Here is an 18,644-nt window from a genome sequence, read left to right as displayed (position 1 = left end):
TTGTTATATTTATCAATTAGAGTAGAAGAATGATAATCAATGCAAAAGATATAAGAAAATATTTATTTATGTACTTTGTTGTAAACAACTGTTTGCAGATACTGTTACAGATTGTTATAAAACAAAAATTAAAACAATATGTTAAATGGTATGGTTACAGGCTGTTACATAAAATGTAATAACAAGCTGTTTGACAGTACAGACTGTTACACAGCAACAGTTATTTTACATGAGAATATAAAGATTCAAAAATATTACTCACCTCCAAAGTACAACCCTCGAGGTCATTCGACAAAGAACTGGCTAATGCAACAGCTTTGTCTTTTGTTGACGGGTCAAGTTCATACATTATCCTAGCACCTGAAGGATACACATGAAAGAGCAAAATAAATAATTTTGAAAAACATAGAAACAGGCAAGTGTCTACAATAACTCTGGGCCAACCAAAGCCCTGTGAGCTTTTATTTCAATTAGGAGGAAGCTGGATGTCATATGCAAGGAGAATAATGTTGAACAGAAGAGAGAGTAGAGAAGACAAGAAATCTGAATGAAGCTGAATGTGAATAAAATAAGCCAAGTGTGAGTCTCTTATATGATAGTAAGTGTATACAAGAGTAAATAAAATAACATAAAAACTGAAAGGAACAGTGTTTTTGTTTTTGAATTTTTAAAAATCAGAGATGCAAAGGACAATATATGTGTCTACTTTTTCAAAACACTTGTGACTAATGGCTTTAAGTTATCCTCAGATCAGAGATTTGGCTTAAATGTTTACAACATAGTGGACTTAGCTAAAGGCTTCCAAGAGCCAGATGGTAGAGTTAAACTCTACAGATTACCACCCACTAAAAGGAACTCTCTCTCTCTCTCACACACACACACACACACACACAGATTCCACAATTTCTGTGTACGAAATTTACAGAATTCCCTTCATTAGGCTTTAGTATAACCAAGTGTATGATAGAAGACACTTGCCCAGAGATCAAACCCTAAACAATGTAACTCTGATGGCAAACTTCTAAACCACTGAGAGTAAAGCAAAACATACACAGGAAAGAGGAGCAGTGTCTAAGACAGATCTAATAACATTAGACATTGCAAAGCAGCTTACAAAACAAAAGATGTAAAATACTAATTACAATAACTTCAATTGTTGAATTCCTGTTCATTAACATGGGTAGAAATTAAAAATGCAAGTGAAGTTTTACCTGATGCTAAATGGGGCATGGATTTGCTGTTTTTACTTAAGAATTCTTCGTTCAGTGTTTTTGCATCTTTGTTGCCATAAATCAACTGCATTTCTTGGTCAAGAACAGTCTGTATACTTTCGGGCAATTGAGTTTTCTTCTTGACTATAAAAAAACAACATCAACTTCATAATTAAAAATATGTCAACAAAATAAAATTTGTAATACTTCGTAATTAGTCATAATACCCAGACACAATGGTTGCACTGTTATGGTTCTCGGCTATTTCCTATATTAGATTTTCTTTTTCTCTTGTTGAATTACAGATGCCACTCTCAATTCATCATTGTAGCAGTAGAAATGGTAATTAACAGTTCAACAAAATTTCAAAAACTATACTGTTTTTACAAGTATTGAAGAACCATTTAAAAATATTCATACTTAAATGTTAAATTTATGCTTTTTCCACTTTGATCTTCTGAAATTAGGTATTTAATGTATTAAAAAGTTTTTCTAGGTTTTATGACAATTTTTGCAACCAAATGCTATTTATTCCTTAATCTTGAAGTAAATGCTAACACTAAAATATATGAAGTATTAATATATTTCAAAAACTTTCTCGTTATCGGAAGTAGAAAAATAGTAATAAAAATGATAAAAATTAACTTGTTTATTTGTTTGAGTCATTTGAATTTAGTCGAACAAATCGCTCCCAGGACTTATATGTAAGCTTAGTACTCATTCTGTTCCTGACTTTTGACAAACCGCTAAGTTACAGGGACATAAATACACCAACATCGGTTGTCAAGCGATGGTGGGGGAAAACACAAACACAAAAATAAATACATACATATATATGTGTGTGTGTGCATATATGTGTATAAATATATATATACCGTCCAACCCATGCTAGCATGGAAAACAGACGCTAAACGATGATGATGATGATGATATATATACATGCCTTTACTCAAAGAAGTACAATTTGACAAAATTAACAGATGTCTATAGGTGATTCTCATTTGTAACGAACATGGTAAGAATGATGGACAGTAATTTTGAAGAACCTTCAGTATGTCAATATGTCCAAATTCTTAATTGCTACAAAGTACTGACCATAACGATTTCCCAGTGAAGACCCACCAACAGATGGATATTGCTCTACCAATTGCTATGGAATCTTGTAGCATCTATTATAGACTGTAAGTGATCTAGTTACCCACATTCAACCACAAGAATTTTAAGAAATCTATTTAGGTCAGTGGCTATTCAAATGAGATTCAATCCTCATATATATGATGTTCAGGTTTGCAAATCCCCAAGTTCTGTTGACCTGTCATCTTTTAATCTTAACAAAAATGTTCAACAACATCCATCAACCACTTTGAAAATTATGTACTTACATAACACAGTAGATAGAAAACAAAAAGTATCATAATCTTAAAATAGGTTGTTTCATAGTTGGATGCATTCCCAACTATTTTAGTCTACATTATTTATCATTTACATTGGAAAACAATAAAATGTTATGCTTATTCTTAATAACCATTTTATTTTATCAGAGTTTATAGATGTAATCTTTGAGAATATAAAAATTCAGTTGTTACCTATTTGCAAGAATCTCATTTTGCACACATGTAAAAGATAGTGGTTAGGATCTAATTTATGTCCTCGTTTTATAGACTGTAACATTAGTAACAATTTTCCTGCAAAAGAAAAAAAAATAATAATCATTAAAAATCAGTTTTGAAATGAACACTAACTAGCAAGATAAAGCTATAACCAAAATTTGCTGAATTTTTATGCCCATTTTTCATGGGTTACATGATTATATCACTGAGGTATTGTTGTTACAGCTGATGCCCTTCCAATTTATAACAATTAACTGCTTCTCAAGTAAAGGATATCATATTGCACACATCTCGAAAGGTGCAAAACCAACAGATTAGTTTGTCAACAAAGGTAACAATAACGTCACAGCATGTAGCTCAGCAATTTTTGGAGAAATACAAAAATAAACAGACACTCACACATACACACACGCATGCATATAACAGGCTTCTTTCAGTATCTAATTCCATGGTTTTGGTCTCCCTGGGGTAAGAGAAGATACTAGCCCAAAGTGCCATGCAGTGGGACTAAACACAAAACCAAATGGTTGGGAAGCAAACTTCTTAACCACACAGCCATGCTCACACCTCAAATGTGGGAAGATATGAATAAAATGCTATAATAACTATAAATGAGTTCCTGTCACCCAATCACAAATTTTGAAATAAAATATGAGGAGTGGGGAAGATTATTTGAAATCCCTTAGATTCACAATATTAATAAATTAATACCAGCAATTATGAGATTTTTAAGTGTTTGGGTAACATACATAAAAAAATCATTCTAATAACTCATATGCAGAGTGTCAGCTTCCAAAAGGCTGATGATTATCAACAAAAAGCCTGCAGCAATATTGAATCTCTAATTTTTTAATTATTATTATTATTAACATTAGTAGTTGGGGATCTATATACATAAATATAAAATGGTTAAACACATAATGGGTTAAATATAAATTATTTAAAAAAATATAAAAGCTGGTTCAGAATTAAATCCATTTCATTTCCTCAGAACAACTAAAAATATTACACTCTAAAATGAATCTTCTTTTCTTTTTATATTTTTCTTCTGTATATCAAGAGTATATCAACAAAAACGTTACAGTTAACAAATAAATAATTGTTAGCTTAATATTCAAGCAAATTACTACCTTTCCGGGAAAAAATTTCATAAGCTAATAAATGCGTTTCTATTCTATTTTGTGCCAGTTGTTGTAAAGGTTTCAAGAATTTCACAGCCTGTTCTAATGGTTCCTTCGTCTGCAAATAAGAGAACAAAAAGAAAAATTATTGTATACAATATGCATTAATATTTTATACCTCTCAAAGAAATGTAACTAAATAACACAAGATATTTTCTTTGACACTCTATTGATTCTTCTCTGTAAGAATATATATTTAATTATTAGCAGATGATGATGATGATGATAATAACAACTCTTCCAAAAGTATAAGATTTGTTTCATCAAGGGTTGTGGAGCCAGAATAGAGTCATAGAGTCAGAAGCAAGTCTGTAAGAATGTACCAACTCCAACTGAATACAAAATGTAATATATGTAAAAATTTCCAATTTCAAAGATAAGCTTTTTCACTGTTTTCTGCTCTGGGAGTAATCAAATCAGATTTAAGGGCTTCTCTGAAGAAGGTTCAAGCAAAAGCAATTGTTTCTAAGAGCATGATGTTAGCAAAATATTCACTTCTTGTATCTTCCCCTTTTTTCTTAACAATCCCGCATCTTTCTTTCAAATTACTCCAAAATAATATGTATTTAAAAGCTTATTTAGCCAGCAGATAGTTTTTTTGTAAATACATTGATTTACAGCAATCTGAACAAGTGACTCCAATCCAGCCATCTAACTAGTAATTTCACTAGGAACACATAAGCATCATTTTTTAAAAATCTTATTTCAAATTTAATAAGCATTGGAGGTTCCTACAGGACAACGTGTTAAAGTCCTCTCTTGACCTAAGGTAACAACATAGTTGACAGGGGCATAAAGGTAATGAAACAGGCATGGAAGGACTGGAAGTGTGGTGGTAGCAGAGAACTGTATCAGATTGCCAGAAGGGAAGCTAGGAGACAGGTTTGCTTAGCCAGAAGGGAAACAGATAAGAAAAAAATTTGCCAATGTTCTGCATCATGAGGACCAGAAACTTGAAGTGTTTTGAATTGCAAGACAGTATGTGAGAGAAAATTGCAATGTCATAGGAGAGAAATGTGTCTGCATGGATGATGGCTCACTTGCATTTACTGATGCTGCAAAGACAGAAACTTGGAGATGCCACTGTGAAAGGTTGCTAAAAGAAGAAAATGAATAGGAGAAAGAGAGTTTGCCAAATGTCGACCCAACAGAGGGACCAGCTATTCGAATTGAGAGTACCTTGGTAGACAAAGCAATTTAGAATATGAAGTCAGGTAAAAGAACCCCAGCCCATCAAGAATCACTGCTGAGATGCTTAAAATACCTGGCAGTGTAGGCTATAGTCTAGTCACCTGTATAGTTAACCAGGTGATACATGAAGGAGTCATACCCAATGAGTGGTGTAGCAGCACTATAGTCAACTCCTACAAAGTAAAGGTGACACATTAGATAGAAATAATTACAGAGGTATTAAATTGTTGAATCAGGTAATAAAAGTAATGGAAAGGGTCACAGCCCAACTAATTAAGAAGAGAGTTAGTTCAGATGAGAAACAGTTTGAGTTTGTGCCAGGGAGAAGCAACACTGATGCTATATGTCTGGTAAGACAGCTGCAGGAGAAATTCCCAGCCAAAGATAAACCTCTGTATGTGGCTTTTGTTGACATGGGGAAAGCCTTTGACAGCCTCCACCCCCAATCCCTTATCTGGTGGTCAGTACAGAAACTAGGGATAGATGAGTGGTCGGTGAGAGCTGTACAAGTCATGTAGAGGAATGCTGTCAATAAGGTGAGGGTTGGCAACGAGTACAGTGAAGAAGTGTGAGTTCACCAAGGATCAGTCCTCAGCCCCCTCTTATTCATCATAGCCCTCCAGGCAATAACAGAGGAATTCAAGACAGGTTACCCCTGGGAGCTCCTCTATGCTGATGACCTGGCTCTAATAGCTGAGTCACTACTAGAACTAGAAGTTTCAGGTGTGGAAGCAAGGTCTAGAATCAAAGGGCCTTAGAGTCAACCTAGCAAAAACCAAAGTCTTAGTAAGTAGGAAGGCAGAAAATCACAAATCCCTTCAGGGAGATGGTCCAGCTCAATCTGTAGAAAAGGTGTAAGTAGAAACTCCATAAGACACATCCGGTGTAAGCTATGGGTACATAAGAGGTGCAGCAATATCAAAGGAAGGTTAACTGGGAAGATAGTTTTTGTGTGGCAGATGCACAGGTGCAATAAACATCAAAGATGTACAGAAAACAGATTCCATCACATGCCAGAGGGAAAAACTAGAAGTAGTTGATAGCTTCCATTACCTAGGTGACCAAGTCAGTAGTGGGGTGGATGCTCTGAGTGCATAGCTGCTAGAATAAGAATAGTCTGGGCAAAGTTCAAAGGGCTTTGCTGGAAACAAAGGGCCTCTCCCTCAGAGTGAAAGGTAGACTGTATGCTGCCTGAGTGCAACACAGTGGTGATACATGTGCTGTGACTGCTGAAGACATGTGTATGATTGAAAGAAATGAAGCTAGTATACTTTGGTGGATGTGTAAGTCAGTGTGCATACATGACAGATTGTAAGCACCCTGAGAGAAAAGTTGGACATAAGAAGCATCAGGTGTGGTGTGCAAGAGAGCCTACTGCTCTGGTATGGTCATGTGTTGCGTATGGATGAGGACAGCTGTGTGAAGAAATGTCACACCCTAACAATGGAGGGAACCTGTGGAAGAGGTAGACCCAGGAAGATATGGGCTGAGGTGGTGAAGTACGACCATCGAATGTTGGGCCTCACAGAGGCAATGACAAGCAACCAAGACCTTTGGAGATATGCTGTGCTTGTAAAGACCTGCTGAACCAAGTGTAATTGTAGTCATGGCTGATGCCAGTGCCACCTGACTGGCACCCATGCTGGTGGCACATAAAAAACACCCACTACATTCTTGGAGTGGTTGGTATTAGGAAGGGCATCCAGCTGTAGAAACCTTGCCAAATCAGACTGGAGCCTGGTGCAGCCTCCCAGCTTGCTGGACCTTAGTCAAACCATCCAACCCATGCCAGCATAGAAAGCGGATGTTAGACAACCACAATGATGATGAGAGTATTTATGGGTTAAAAATTTAATTCACTTAGCCAAACTAGTCTAAATGACAATTGTAGATTCTTTAGCAAGCTATGATTAAAAATAATGGAAATATTGCCACAGATGCATTTGTATCAGAAAGTAGAGATCTTTAACATTTCATAGTTGTACTTAATCTAAGACCAGGCGTTGAAACTGGAGCATCAAGCTGCTAATTTCTATTAGATTTATAATTTAGGTAGTGATCTATAATTACATAACATGAAAGATAATTGAGTACTAATTTGAATTAATAGTCGTCTAAACCAAAATCCTTCATGTTTACCTTGACCAACTTTTCTGGTATTAGTTCTTCCTCTTTTGGTCCATCCATCTCTCCATCAGTAGCTTTATTTTTGTTTTGGTGCTCTTTCTTTTCCATCTCAGCTCTCTGTTTCTCTTTCTCGAGTTCAGCTTTCTTCTGGGCTTTACGTCGTTTATTGCGTAATTTCTTAAGTTCACTAGGTGATAAATTTTCTACAAACAGAAACATTTGTAAATAAGTTAATGACAGGAAAATATATGAATATCATAAAAAGAGTAACAAATATATTCAGATAAGAAACATGTGGTAAATTTCAAGTGGACATGTATAGATAGAATAATTAAAATAATTCACACAAATATACGTACACATTCCAGTGGGATTATCACATAATATAGTTGTAAACTTTCAGTCAAACGTGTGTCCACCTATTTTTAAATATGCCACTATGATAAAATTAATCATATTTTATACTGCAGTATGGTTATAACTTTAGGTCGCTTCCTGTTAACTTATCACAGAACCATTTTTATAGTATAATAACTAAAAATACAAAGTAACATTATTTTCAGAGATGAAATTCATAAACAATCTAAGCATATTTTCATAAATTGTGCATGTGTGAACTTTTGCAATACAAGTATAGTAAATTTGACTTGCCATTTTTTTTTCTAAAAATCATAATACTAAAGGAAAAACTGCACTAAGAGAAGATTTTTTACTTGGGATTTCATATCCCATAATTAATGACACACATTATACATAAGTGCACAACTTATATGAATAAATAATGTACTTAGCATACATTGCAAAATAAACAAATGAATAAGACAAAACATACCTGTGTCTATAGATTTGTCTTTTTCGATTTCAGACTGAGGGTGATCATAAAGATACAAATATATCTAAAATATAACAACAGAAAAGAAAATTTAATGCTAGAAAAAGGAACATGGTAACTACTTCAAAATATTTTTTCAAAAACATAATTTTAATTACCATCATTCATTCGTTCATATAAACATCTGTTTTTCCATGCTAGCAAAGGCTGGATGAAGACACATTATTGAAGAAATGTTTTATAACAAGATACTCTTTTTGTCACTAATCTTTTATTATCCAAGGAAAGGATTTTTATTCCACTTGACTTTGAAAGTGCTAAGTTATATATAATGTGATTTGTTCACATTGCATACCTGCTTTTTTTAAAACTGTTTATATTAAAATTTAATTGATATATGCTACTTGGATTCTGGTCATAAAATAAGATTATCAGAACAGTGATGTTTGGGAATTTCCATTTACTAGCATGCCAATATCTTTTTTAATAATCACATATAATCAATTTTCTTCTTATGCCTACATTATTACAACCTCTATAGTATTGCAGGCAGTGTTACCTCACATGGTCAGCTTCATCCAAACATTCACATTACACCCAATACGTCAGCCTAGTTCCCTACCACTGTCATTCTCAATTCAACTTATGTTTCCCCTCAAGTTTTACTACCATTCATTCACTTCTGCCACATTCCAAGACATTACATAGAGAGAATATTCCTTTGTCTTTGAAAAAGTTAGTAGTTGCTATCACATATTCCGTAAATTTGAACTACTACTCACGACAACTTTGTCTTCATTCCCAACACAGAATAGACCATCTAAATGAAAGAAATATTTCAATGAACCTTCACAGAATTGGAAGAAGATAAGAGTGGATCTGAGAAAATTAGATAATAGCAAGAAGCTGACATGGAAATATTTTATCGCAGTGTATTTATTGCAAACTAATGGATACACATGAGGTGTTGTCAGATCACTAGTAGGCTAACCAAAAAGTTGGCCTTCATATGCAGCAGATGCACAGGAACAGTCAGCAATAAGAGTAGACATGAAATAAAGTTTTCAAATGTCAGAAATTACCCTAGCTGTTAACTTTTGTTACCTTGGAGATTAGCAAGGGAGGTAGGTATTACTTAAGCATAGTAACCACAGGAAGAACAAAGTGGAAAAAATTTGGGGAGCTATTACTTCTGCTGGCAACAAAGAACGAAGGGTAGATTGTGTGATGCTCCACAACAGCAAGATGAGGGCCCTGAATACAAGGGATATGCAAGATCTAAATTGAAATTAAGTGAGCATATTCCATTGGATGTTAATGTTAGCTGTGTGCAAAAATGACATTGCAAGATGAGAGAAAAATCAGATACAAAAGGAATTAGACATAATGTGCAAGGTTACACTGGGACATGTGATGCTTGTGGAGATAGCAGTTCTATTATATAAGTGTAGAGTGTTTAAAGATGAAATGTGTGGAAGCAGGAAACCTAGAAAAATGCAGGACACAACTGGCCCCGAGGGGCCAAACATCGTAAGATGATGACAAAGGACTACAAGTGGCAACATGCACTGAAGAAGATATGTCTACCTGTGCAAGCAGGAAAAAATAATCATTAAACTAGTGGTAGTGATGAAAGTTGGGATACATAATATCTACATTTGGATCTCTCATCTATTATGCTCCTATTAAATCTTCATCCACTACCTCCACCCTCTCTGTGCTGCCTGTGTAATGAGTGATGTATTAGACCAGTCAGAATTCAATCAACTCCCAACCACCACCTAAATAACAAGAAATGGCATCAGATCCAACAGTATTCAATACCCCTAACTATCACCCTTCTGTGAGGCTAACCTTCATCGTCCCAACCTCATTATTACTTATTACTGACAACTATCACCCAATTTTGCAGCAACCCATCCTTCCCAGTAATCTTCCTCACATCTCTATCTCTCTTTCTTCCTCCACCTAACAGCTCATGTATTTCTATCTAGTCTCTCCCCTCCATCACTTCCTTCCCTACCACCCTACTGTCCATATCATTCAGCCTCTCCAACCATACTCCCTTCTTTCACTCACTTTCCCAGGTTCCACATCTATCATTGCTCTCTCTTCAAGTCCCCTTCTAGTGCTGATGTCACACGGAATTGCACCCAATACAGTCTGTAAAGTAGTTGGTGATAAGAAGGGCTTTGAAATGTAGAAACTATGCAAAATAAGAACTAATTTAACTGTGATAACTTGTCCAACCCATGCAAGCATGGAAAGCAGATATGATGATGATAATAGAAATACTGTGACGACATCCTGTCCAACCCATGCCAGCATGGAAAGCAGACATAAAAGGATGATGACAGGAAATATTTTATTAACCTAAGAAATATTCCAACTGAAAGAATTTATAGGTAAATATACAGAAACCACTCACCTCAATAGCGATATGAGCTGTCTTAAAATAAAAAGGGTGATTTCTAAGTACATCTTCCAAACGTAAGAGTCCTACATAAGCTCTTAATGTCATTTTTCTCATACAATATGTATGGAAGTCAAACTGATCTTCAATAATTTCAGTAAAGTGCTGTAAAAATATAAAATTGTATTTTAAAATCATTATTTCTTGTCTATAAAATATTCAAAGCAAATTATATAGACATTAGGTCTTTAAAAAGAACTTTGGATTGAACAAAGTGGAGAATAAGTAAACTATGAACTTATGGTTACATAAGGTGTACACAAGATGTTACAGCAAATTAAAAACAAATACGAAGTTACAAAAACCAAGGGAGTTAATTAGAAACTTACTCTATCAATTTCATGGCATTTTTTCAAAGCTTCACCCCATTTTCCTAACCTTTGGTAAGCTGCAGCACATTCAGTTTGGAACCACATACACTGCATCTCATTTAAATTTTCCATTGCAGATACACCTTCCTATAAATATAATATGAAAGCGAAATAACAAAAAAAAATTCTTAAAAATAGAAAGTGGTACCTGGTAAGAAATATGTAATTAAGAATTAGGAACACAAATGAAAATTTAAAACTCTATGTTTGTGTAAATCAGAAATTATTACAAATTGCTGACAAAGTAAAAAAAAAAAAAAAAAACAATTAGATTTTGAAAGTCTACAAATAGAATGGTAAAATGGTAACATGGCACACAAACAATAAATTGTAGCTTATTTTTCTTTGAAATCATCTCAATTTGGTTATGAACATAAAAGGCAGCATATTATTGGATCTATGCTAAAATACTTAAAAACTTTCAACACTGAGTAGTCAGAGAAATATCTGCTTCTAATACTTTCTGCACAAAATTATAAATGAAGAGATAGATAAATAAATATATCAACAGATATATGGAACATCACCAGAATGGAAAATGACAAAATACAACTTAAGAAATAAAAGCATTTCTAGGATGAATGATCATGATATGAATAAATTCAGTGCCAGAACTACAGGAAATTGAAACATCAAGTTCAAAGTCCATCACTTGCTAAACTTTATTGCATTTTATCTATAGCAGTGGAATCTTTTATTGAAAATACTTCCAATTTTGATTCACTATGACTTAATCAAATAATTTATATAATTTTTAAAAAGTAGAAAATGTAATAGAATTTTTTTTTTAAATTTACCCTAGTGAATTTTGAACACATGTCAGCAGCTTCTTGAATTAAGTTGCCTCGTAGCATGTATTTAGCACATTTTGAATTGATGTATCGATCAGCAGTGTCCAGTGATTGAGCTTCATCCATACATCGGACAGCCTCTTCCATATCACCAGCATGCTATTAAAATAAAATGAAAAATAGAAAGAAAATGATTTCAGGAGTCAGGAACAATTGTTTAAATGCAAACAAATTGAAAGCATAAAAACACCTAGCAATATTCAACTAAAATCAAATCAAATGTGTACCTTATAAATTTTAGCTTTTAGGGCATGCAGTTCAATTAATAGCGGAGTGTGTTCAAGAGCTGCATTAACATGTTCCAAGGCTTTCTTTGTTTGTTTCAAAAAATCATAATGCTGAGCTAAGTAATAATATCCCCATAAAAGCGCCGTTGGAGGCTCCTTCTCAACCTGATCTGAAAAAGAAAAATAAACATCTCCGATAGGATTATTTCAGGAGAAAATGTCATTGTATTTGAACATTTATAAGTAAAACATTGTGAAAATTGTTTAACCCTTTAGTATTTAAACCGGCCATATCCGGCCAAAAGTATTCTACCTGTTTTATGTTCAAGCTGGCCAGATCCAGGCTCTCACACCTACCCTACAATGTTATTCTACATTAAGTAATTACACCATCAAGATCTTGAAGATATGAGATAATGCACGATTAATTCAAATCAATGGGAATCAATAGGCATTATGTTTGATAGAATAATCTGAACACTAAAGGGTTAAAGGTCAGAAAACCAGGAAAATGTAACTGCACAAATTTTCAGGTTGTGTAAATAATAATTTAAGATTAAATGGACTGTCACTAACTTATCATCATGTTTGAAGGATGTGGGGAAAACAAACCAAATTATCTAGACATTATGGAAACAATTGAAAACGGCTGAAATTAGCTATAATCCAGAAAAAGGACTAACTAGTTTAATTAAGTAGGCCATTAAAAGTGAACAAACAGTTACAAATACAACAAAATACTCAGCATTAGTTGCCACAAGTTTTTTTGTCAACTCGATGCACCAGCTAAGGTAGTGGGGGAGGGGGGTCGAAATTATTGCTCAAATAATTTCTGAATAAACTGAAAGTAGACATTTTTGATTACATTTTTAAAATCTTGATTTCACTCTTCTAACCAAAAGCCTGATATGTTGATGTGTCAACTTAACAAAGCAGGCAGTATGAACTCAATGCAAGTGTGATGCTGCATCGTAAGTAAGGCATAAGTACTGAATGAACAAGATTTGGAGAAGATGAAAAGAAGTGAAGTAAGAATGATCCACTAGATGCATAATGCTTATAATATGAAATTGAAAAATGGTTAAACATGAAAGCTTTAGTTCATGTAAGGAAGAGACAACTGTATGACAGATGAAAAAAATTCAAGGTAAGTGATGGGGCAATACACAGCACAGCTTGTGCAAATCAAGGAAAAATGATGACATTAATTGTAAACCAAAGGTTCTGTTAGTTCAGTGATCCATTGCCAAGCCCTTTCTCCATTTGTTTTGTTGCCAAGTAGATGGAGGTTTATCATCACAATTAGAATACTGCATAAAGTCAATAACATTAATCAATAAAAAAAAAATGAATCCACATCAATTTTTTCCTTGGCTTCATTAGGCAATAACAATAATTTTCATCTTTTAATCTTTACTGGAACATAAAAAGATGCCAACAATCTCCTCAAGTAACCAGGATATAACTTGAAAGGGTATTCAAGGTAAAGGGCAATCTTACGGTTCTAGTATATTTTATGTCAAATGACCACGTGTATTTGTTTATACATGATCGTCGATTTCCGTAAAAAACTTTTATTTTTTTACATATGGGGTTGGGGGGAAATGGGATCTTTGTGGTTAGGGTTCCTGATCCTAACCCTAACTTTTGAAGTAATGAAAGCAAAAGAGACTAAGAGAAAGCGATTGTTTGAGGAGGGAAGTTCTTTTGAAGTTACCGTGCATGGGAAGCATTGATGTACATGTGTGTGTGTATTTTTTACGGAAATCGACGATCTATATAAACAAATACACGAGGTCATTTGACATAAAATATACTAGAACCGAAAGATTGCTAGGTAAAGTAATCACTTTTAAAGAAACTACCTGGATATAAGTTGAAGAGGTACCTAAGATCATGATTATGACTAAGAGCTGCTTACAAGAAGCTACATGATAAAATTGGATGGTCATGATATGTCTAGTTAACATTGTATAATTTTAACTTGAATGAATAACGAAGGTCAATACGTCTACTTATATTATAAACATTTTAAACTTTTATTGTACTTAATGCAGATTTAAATAGCATCTAACATAATGGATTCTAGAATTCAAAGGGAAAAGAATAGGTCACAAAATTCAGCCAACAATAATATCCTGATGAAGGAAAATCACAGTGACAGATAATCACAGAAATTCTTTCACACTCTTTCTTCAAATAGATCACAGAAACCTAATAGAATATTCAAACCAACATTTCTTCAATTTCTAATATATTTTCTGCCATTATTGTATCAAAAACAAAATAACTTGTCATTTCATGCAACCTAATTCCTAAAAGTCAAAATTCAAATTCTAAGCATAAATGTAAGCTGGTTAATATGTCCTGTATCATTTACATCAAAGACAAAAGAAAGACTTACTTAAATGGAAACGTTCATGGGACTTCAAGCAATCCAGATAACCATGTATGAGATCTTCGATTATCTTAACCTATAATAAAGCAGCAAAAATTATAGCTTAAATGGATTATGAAAAAGAAAAATGCTAATAATAATATCTTGCTATAGCTGGTTGTATACATAATGTGCCAATACCTTAAAATACTTAACAAAAAGTCAACTAGTTTAACCCCTTAGCATTCAAGGCCTAAATATTCTACTTGCATTATGTTCAGACTGGCCAAATCTGGCTTTTTACACCTACCCTACAATGGTATTCTAAAAATAGGTAATCACATCATTAAAATCTTGAGGATACAAGATAATGAGGGTTAATTCAAAACAATATAAATAAGCATTACATTTGACAGAGTAATCTGAATGCTAAAAGATTAAACATAACAATTTTAAACAATGGCAATAGTAGTGCCAGTGCCACCTTTCATGGAATGGCATTTTATGAACTGCTTTGCATGTTTTATGGATATAATCAAACAGACACTAATATTGTACAGTGATTTATTAACTATATTTTCTAAGATGGTCCCATCCAACATGTATCTGTTTTTAGATGTTTAAGTAATCAGTGCCTCCTTTGTAAAATTTTTTATAGAAATTACTAAAGGTGAGAACTTATACAAGGAAATTATACTGAACCTTGCTACACCATCAATCATATTTTCTACTAACGGATAACAATATAGCATTCATATTCTAATCCCAAAAAATGTGTTTAAAACATAAGTATTGTAACTGGTTTAGCTAAGGTGAAGAACCACTGCTCAAAATGGCAGCTTGGCCTGCTAGAAATAACAGCCTAAAACAAGAAGAATACCTTTCTATTTGAATGATTATGATGCTCTAACTGGCACTCAACAAGAGTACCAGTTAATCCAATCAAGGGAACAGCCTGTTGGTGAAATTATCATTCAAGTGGATGAACACTCCACAGATGTTTAACATAATTCTCAGAGAGGTTCAGCAAGACACAGAATGTGACAAAGCTGGCCCTTTGAAATGCAAGTACTACTCATCTTACAATCATGAGCTGAGTACCCTAACCACTAAGCCACACGCCTATGATGTCCTAAAGATAAACAAAAAAACACTTCATTTTGTTAAATTTTGTGTTGATAATTGTTGTTTCATCATCATCATTTAACGTCCGCTTTCCATGCTAGCATAGGTTGGACAATTTGACTGAGGACTGGCAAACCAGATGGCTGCACCAGGCTCCAATCTGCTCTGGCAGAGTTTCTACAGCTGGATGCCTTTCCTAACGCCAACCTCTCCAAAAGTGTAGTGGCTGCTTTTACGTGCCACCGGCATGAGGGCCAGTCTAGCAGTACTGGCAACGGCCACGCTCGAAATGGTGTTTTTAATGTGCCACCTGCACAGGAGTCAGTCTAGCGGCACTGGCAACGACCTCGCTCGAATGTTTTGTTCACATGCCACCGGCAGAAGTGCCAGTAAGGCAACGCTGGTAACGATCACACTCAATTCGTTACCAGCACCACCTTACTGGCATTGTGCCGGTAGTACATGAACAAAACATTCGAGTGAGGTCGTTAGCAAATTACTGATGTTTCCTCTAAATACCCCTTATTTAGTAGTGTAGAGAATGTAATTGTTTTATATATGTTAACAAGAGACTTATGTAAGATCACAAGAGCCATGAGCTTTTGCTTGCTGGCCTGCCTGTAGTAGAATAATAGCTTGCCATATATTAAAGAAGATGGATAAAAGGACTTGTTTGTTGATAACTTCTAAAATATGCTTGATTCGTTGAAAATATAGATTACAACAAACATAAAATAACAGTAGAGGATGAAACAAATATCTATGAACATATTACTCACTTTTTCTGGAGATTTATAAAGTTCTTTCAAACGAATAAACAATGGTGGAACCCCTTTATGCAAAGCAGCACATAAATATTGGTCAATCTGAGTCTTGAACACCTCACCTGCAATAAAAAATTAAAAAATAAAATAAAAATAAAACATAAAAACATTCATACTTTAAACAAGTCATAATTCAATTAGCACAATTGTTGAAACATCAATTCTCAATATTGTAAAAAAAAAATTCATAAAACTTAATATTCCTTCAGTCAGCTGATAAATATTAAAGACAAGGTACAGGAATAGCAGAATGGTTATGAAGCTTGCTTTGCAACTACATGGTTCCAGATTCAGTACCACTGTGCGGAATATTGGGCATGGGTCTTCTACTATACTACTATAGCCTCAGACTGACTAATGCCATGCATGCAGAAATGTTAAATAGAAACTGACAACTCTCGCTCTGTCTGTCTGTCTGTCAGAGTGTGTGTGTGTGTGTGTGTGTGTGTGTGCATGTGCACACATGTGAATGTTTTTTTTTCTACATATTCTCATTAATACTATCTGAGCAAAATCATGTCTTTGCTTGCATCCTCCAGAAAGCAATCAGCAAGTTTGTTGCTTTTAATATGTGGGAATGCAAATATCTCACTTCAAACAATTATGGGTTGGCAACAGAAAAAGCATCTGGCCGTAGAAAATCTGCCTCAACAAGTTTCATCCAATCTATTTAGCCATGAAAATAACACGTAAAATTAATGATGATGGTTAGGCAAATGATTGTATAGGCTATGGCTACAGTTCTAAAGATTAAAAAAACAAAGAAAAATGAGTGTGAAGCAAATGTTATTACATGACATTCAAGTAGAGGTCAAACTTCAAAAAGTGTTATATTTTTGTATAGTATGGTCTATGTTACAAATTACTAAATCTTGCAGATGGTAAGACACAGTTCATAAGAATTGATATGCCATACATATAAAAAAGAATTATCGATTTTTTTTTTTTTTAATTGAATGAAATCAAAGTGAGAATTCAAGGAAAATTAAACAATGAATACTTTACCCATAGTGAATGATAAAGGCACTCTCTTTGGTAAGGAAGCTTTAGGAAACTTTGTAGAAACCTCATTATAATATTTTAATCGATCATTTATTGTTGCATCTAAATAAAATTTGAAAAATCAAACATAATTACTTGAAATAGGAACATACAAAATTATACAATTTATATAATCATCTTGCTCAATAATTAAAAACAGCTATGGAAACACTTTTACCACTTATAATTTTGTCAATTAATCAGGCAGTAGGAATTGTCTTAAGATGAATCAAAGAAAGAGTTCACGCAAATTTGACAACATTAAATAATAAATCAATGAAGAACAAAAAGAAAACTTATTTTATAAAAAATAACTGAAATATGTAGAATCAAATTTCACAGAAGAGATTTCCTATACAAAAAAAAACTTAACTAAAATTAATACAGGCTAGTAACAATACACTTAAAATGCAATTCTTTATAAAAATCTTAACCATTCTTCTACAAAATAAAAATCAACATTCCTGGAGTTTTTAAGTCGAAATTTTGCTTAATATATTTCATTCTGTCATACTTTCTTTTCAGAAAGAAATTAGTGAATGCTATTTTATTATGCCTTTAATAATTATACTGTATTCCAGATAGCTGCATAATATAAGAGATTCATACCTGGATGCATAGATCCTTCCATTCCTTTATAGTATGCCATATTTTCTGGATTACGTTCAACTAAGATTTTATAGAGAGCACAAGCTTCTTCTCTTTTCTTTAACTTGAGAAACAATGCAGCTGGAAATGAGAATGTTAAAAAATTCATTAAAATGCCATGTTTACATATAAATAATCATTGGAAGTAATTAACATCGAAATAAGTTCATTAACACTAGTACAAAGACACAAATGTATGACTGACACTGTAGGGAAGAAAGGCAATCTTCATTCAGCAACGATTTCAACTCAAAATGTAAAGGAACACAGGCAAATATCACTTCATATCATCTCCATCTTTCTGCCATTTCAAATGCTCATCATTTTACTAGATTAACTTCAATGTTAGGACATAAGATTTGTGATTAAGGAGAATGATCAACTAAATTCTCCCTTTAACAGCTATTAATATTATTGATTTTGGATGGCTTGAGTGTGGAGATAACTTCAACAAGATATGAATTTGAAAGATAAAGGGACATAACTAAATACTGAAATAGTCTGTCACTATACTATTTCTAAATGGTGATCTGTAACATAGTATGTGCAGTCACA

The 18,644-nt window shown here is 33.7% G+C and overlaps 1 protein-coding gene across 1 annotated transcript in view; it reads right to left on the bottom strand.

Annotated features, from left to right (window-relative positions):
- The window catches only part of LOC115218639 (N-alpha-acetyltransferase 15, NatA auxiliary subunit), a 51,557-nt gene that overhangs the window by 4,774 nt on the left and 28,139 nt on the right, over positions 1 to 18,644 (bottom strand). The window contains exons 8-21 of the mRNA XM_029788556.2: positions 18,051 to 18,170; positions 17,406 to 17,504; positions 16,356 to 16,462; positions 14,479 to 14,548; positions 12,075 to 12,244; positions 11,794 to 11,946; positions 10,955 to 11,083; positions 10,581 to 10,730; positions 8,153 to 8,216; positions 7,333 to 7,523; positions 3,952 to 4,060; positions 2,798 to 2,896; positions 1,212 to 1,355; positions 263 to 360 (exon numbers count right to left, since the gene is read on the bottom strand). Coding sequence (XP_029644416.1) covers positions 263 to 360; positions 1,212 to 1,355; positions 2,798 to 2,896; positions 3,952 to 4,060; positions 7,333 to 7,523; positions 8,153 to 8,216; positions 10,581 to 10,730; positions 10,955 to 11,083; positions 11,794 to 11,946; positions 12,075 to 12,244; positions 14,479 to 14,548; positions 16,356 to 16,462; positions 17,406 to 17,504; positions 18,051 to 18,170 — 1,703 coding nt within the window. The remainder of the gene's footprint in view (positions 1 to 262; positions 361 to 1,211; positions 1,356 to 2,797; positions 2,897 to 3,951; positions 4,061 to 7,332; positions 7,524 to 8,152; positions 8,217 to 10,580; positions 10,731 to 10,954; positions 11,084 to 11,793; positions 11,947 to 12,074; positions 12,245 to 14,478; positions 14,549 to 16,355; positions 16,463 to 17,405; positions 17,505 to 18,050; positions 18,171 to 18,644) is intronic.

The sequence above is a fragment of the Octopus sinensis genome, linkage group LG13, assembly GCF_006345805.1.
Source record: "Octopus sinensis linkage group LG13, ASM634580v1, whole genome shotgun sequence".
In the NCBI taxonomy this organism is placed as follows: Eukaryota; Metazoa; Mollusca; class Cephalopoda; order Octopoda; family Octopodidae; genus Octopus; species Octopus sinensis.
This window is presented reverse-complemented; position numbering and strand designations above follow the sequence as displayed.